We start from the raw sequence: 4,213 nt of genomic DNA, 5'->3' as shown, positions 1-4,213 counted from the left end.
TGTTGGGCTTCAAAGGTCAATTAAAATTATAACTTGATGTTTATCATGTTTCATATTCCAGTTTGCAGTGTCCCTTCCTCCACTCCCCACTTTTCTAAGGATGACGAGTCCAGAGTTTTTGAATGCTAGAGCCTTCTCTTTCATCACTTCCAACTTAAATTTGGCGTATAAGCTAAACATAAACGGGTCATCTCAAGTTTAAATTCTGTAGGAACTATTATTCTAATATCTTGATATGTGTCACGTTAAACCAGCGGCTGCTGAGTCAGTTCTGCCTCATGGAGACCTATGTGCGTCAGAAGAAAACCACATCCACAGCGTTTTCAATGGCTAGTTTTTCAGTGGTAGATCACCAGGCCTTTCTTTTGAGGTGCCTCATGGGTGACCTAGAGCCTCCCACATTTCGATTAGCAGCCCAGAGTTAACCACTTGCACCACCCGGGCACTTAATTGACCAGAGCTATTATTAATCCAAAATGAGAAGTTTAAAAAAGATCTTCAGTGAGGGGAAGAGTTTATATTTCCAAATTCAGTTATTAATCTTTCATAAGCTGTACATTTTTGTTTTGTTTCTTTAGAATGATATTCACTTTAGCTTTTTCTTCACATCAACACCAACATTTTAAATGAATCTTGAAACTATTAAACCCTGCATGGTTTTCTAATGTAACATACAAATAAACAGTACTAATTTCATAAATAAGACAACCAGAGAGAGGGGATGTGATAACTCAAGTCACAGCGCTAGTTAAGAATTCCCAGTAGTCTTGATATTGCAGCACCATTATTCTCTCTTAATTTATTCCAATCTCCTTATCATTAGCAGGTATCAAGAAAGCCAAATGGCTCATGAGAATTTGACAGAGGTTACTGAGTTTATCCTACTGGGACTGACAGAGCGTTCGGACCTGAAAGTGGTCCTCTTCATGTTGTTCCTGCTGATTTACATCATTTCTTTGGTGGGGAACCTGGGAATGCTCTTTCTAATCCAAATCACCTCCAAGCTCCACACACCCATGTACCATTTCCTTAGCTGTCTGTCACTTGTAGATGCCTGCTACTCAACAGTCTTTGCACCCAAAATGCTGCTGAACTTCTTTGTTGAACAGGAGACAATCTCATTTTCTGCATGCATTGTGCAATATTTTTTATTTGCGTCACTCATCACCACTGAGGGCTTCTTGCTGGCAGCAATGGCTTATGATCACTATGTGGCCATTGTATACCCTCTAATTTATACAGTGACCAAGACTAAAATAGTGTGTGTTGTGTTGGTCATAGGATCATGTGTGGGAGGTTTAATGAACTCGTTAACACACACAATTGGCCTGGTGAAACTCTCTTTCTGTGGGCCAAATGTCATCAGTGACTTCTTCTGTGATCTTCCTCCCCTGTTGAAGCTGTCCTGTTCTGATACATCCATGAATGAATTGTTGCTTTTAATCTTCTCTGGTGTGATTGTCATGATCACTTTCTTGATTGTGATCATCTCCTACCTCTTCATTGTTTCTTCCATCTTGAGGATCTGCTCAACGGCCGGTAGACACAAAGCCTTCTCCACCTGTGCTTCACATCTGACAGCTGTGACTTTATTCTATGGTTCTATAAGCTTTAGTTACATTCAGCCAAGCTCTCAATATTCCCTAGAACAAGAAAAGGTGGTGTCTGTGTTTTATACCTTGGTGATTCCCATGTTAAACCCACTGATTTACAGCCTAAGGAACAAGGAAGTAAAGGATGCTGTGAAGAGGGCAATAGAAATGAAACATTTCCCCTGTTACTTTCATGCCACACATTTCTCAAAATAGGATACAGACGTGTACTCAGTCTAATGATATCTAGACGAATTTAGTAAAAGTTCATGGCTGAAAAACTTGGAGTTTATTCAATTCAATCCATTTGCTTTAGAAAGGAAGAGAAAATCTGAGAAGTGTAACCTGTCATAGGACACATGACTGGTAATTGCAGCAACTAACTCAAAATAAGACCAGAGACATAGACCAGATAACTCTGGACAATCTGTAACAGATCCAGTCCCCTCCCTCCACACATATAATTGATTACTGCTCAACATCAACACTTGGAGAAATCAGGATTTAGCAGAATTTTTTTTTTTTTTTTTTTTTTTACCTTACATAGATTTTATCTCAGACCTTAGGGGAATCTTTAGGAAATATGTGTTAAATTTTTCTTTCATGTCTGTTAAGTTGGGTTTGAGATTTTGAAATGGGCCTTGCTGACCTTGAAAAGAAGTCATTGGCACCATATGAACTGCTCGTAGTCATATTTGCATCAAGAACATTTGTTACTTATTAAGAAAACCAGGAGCCAAAGCAGTGAATTTACATTCCTAAGATTTCATTTTTTGTCCTGTGCATGAACTCATAGTGATTAGATTGATCTCAGCTTTGATGGATATTTTCATTTGTCCTTGGTCAAATGTGACATGTGGGCAAACACTGACTCCCAAAATCATGGACATCTAAGGATCATACAACCCTCCCATCCAAACCCTAATCTGATATAGAATAAACTCTTAAAAGTCCTTAACTCATGGTTGTCTACCATCTCCTCCAAAATCGACACTCTCTTATTTGATGAATTAAATAAGCACATATTGTTTCTCATTTTAAACAAGAAATACATCTTTTCTTAAGGCTTAAATAATTTAATCTTAGATATGCCTTATGAGGAAACCCTGGTGGTATAGCGGTTAAGTGCTACGGCTGCTAAAAAAAAGGTCGGCAGTTCGAATCCACCAGGCGCTCCTTGGAAACTCTGTGGGGCAGTTCTACTGTACCCTACAGGGTTGCTGTCAGTCAGAATCGACTCAACGGCAATCGGTTTGGTTTTTTGGAAGCCTTATGAAGTCTCAGAACTTGGATCTTTTCATTCTTCATAAAGTTCTCAAATGTTTTTGCCAGAATACCCTACTGAGTGCAATTTTTCTCAGGCTATCTCCAGTCTTTTCAGTTATGCTTCATGCAATATCATTTCAAATTTCATCATCGTCTTCATTCTTTAGTTTGTCAATGTGGAAAGATTACATGGAATAAATGGTAAAAGAAACACAGGTTTTTATATCAGTGAATTGTTTTAAAATTATTGTTCTACCAATTCTTACAGTGTAAACTTAGAGAAATTCTTTAAATATTTCAGGCCAACTCTAATGTGAGTCATGAGAATAAAAATACTTAACTAAATCAATCTCATGATAACTAGAGATAATACCTGGAACATATGTATCTGGAACATAGTATAGGCATTTAATAAATAGAAACCTTTGCAACTAGGACTCTCTTAACTTTCAGTTTTCAGGAAGAAAGATATACTCCATTAAAAAAATATACATATGTATTATTATAATATTTTTAGTATTTCTTTCTTTTTAAATCATTGCAAATTTTTTCCACTTGTTCTTGTACACTTTTCTTTATTGGTCTGATTTCATTTTACCTATCTTTGTGGAAGCAGAATCGACTCGACAACACTGGGTGTTTGGGTATCTTTGTGCTTTATAATACTTATTCTTTCATTCTTTTTGTTGTAGATTTAGACTATCATTTTACCCTGTATTTATCTCTTTTATACTTTCATTCCATTTTCCAAATATCAGCCTTCTCAATATTTCTGAACATTTCTTTCTATGTCTGGAAAATGTATTAAAAAAATGTTGAGCATGATAATTATATCAGTATCTTAATTGATTAAATTTGTAATAATTTTTTGAAAAACATATTGTAGACTTTTAACATACATGTTTTTTCAAAAAATATTACAAATAATAGTGTATATATAAAGGTATTCAATCACCAAAATTTTGAATTAAAATACATTTGGATTGAAACAAATTTAAAATAGAAATATACATGATATTTAATTACACCATAAAGTTGTATAAATTGTAATTATAAACACTAATGGAGTTAATTTTAAATATTCAGTTTTTCATTATATAGTCTCACATAGATAAGAAAAATATCCACAATGATTTTCCTTTAATATTGAGAAAAATTCAAACATGTACTCTTTAGATAGAAAATGTTGGGGCCTTACTTTTCCCAGGCTTATATATTTTTTTATATTTAGCTGCTTTAATGGTATGAAACATGCTGAATCTGAAATTGACTGTTCACATAATCACTGGAGATTCCATCCTCCAAATGTCCTGAACCAAATATAAACAATAGTCAGGAAACATAACCAAAAACTC

The 4,213-nt window shown here is 35.1% G+C and overlaps 1 protein-coding gene across 1 annotated transcript; it reads left to right on the top strand.

Annotated features, from left to right (window-relative positions):
* Positions 1-767: 767 nt before the first annotated feature.
* Positions 768-1,808, top strand: LOC126063778 (olfactory receptor 1052-like). Its single transcript, XM_049862164.1, has one exon. The coding sequence runs from the start codon at positions 843-845 to the stop codon at positions 1,806-1,808; it is 966 nt and encodes a 321-aa protein (XP_049718121.1). The 5' UTR covers positions 768-842.
* The last annotated feature ends 2,405 nt before the right edge of the window (positions 1,809-4,213 follow it).

Source organism: Elephas maximus, chromosome 20 (assembly GCF_024166365.1).
Source record: "Elephas maximus indicus isolate mEleMax1 chromosome 20, mEleMax1 primary haplotype, whole genome shotgun sequence".
In the NCBI taxonomy this organism is placed as follows: domain Eukaryota; kingdom Metazoa; phylum Chordata; class Mammalia; order Proboscidea; family Elephantidae; genus Elephas; species Elephas maximus.
This window is presented reverse-complemented; position numbering and strand designations above follow the sequence as displayed.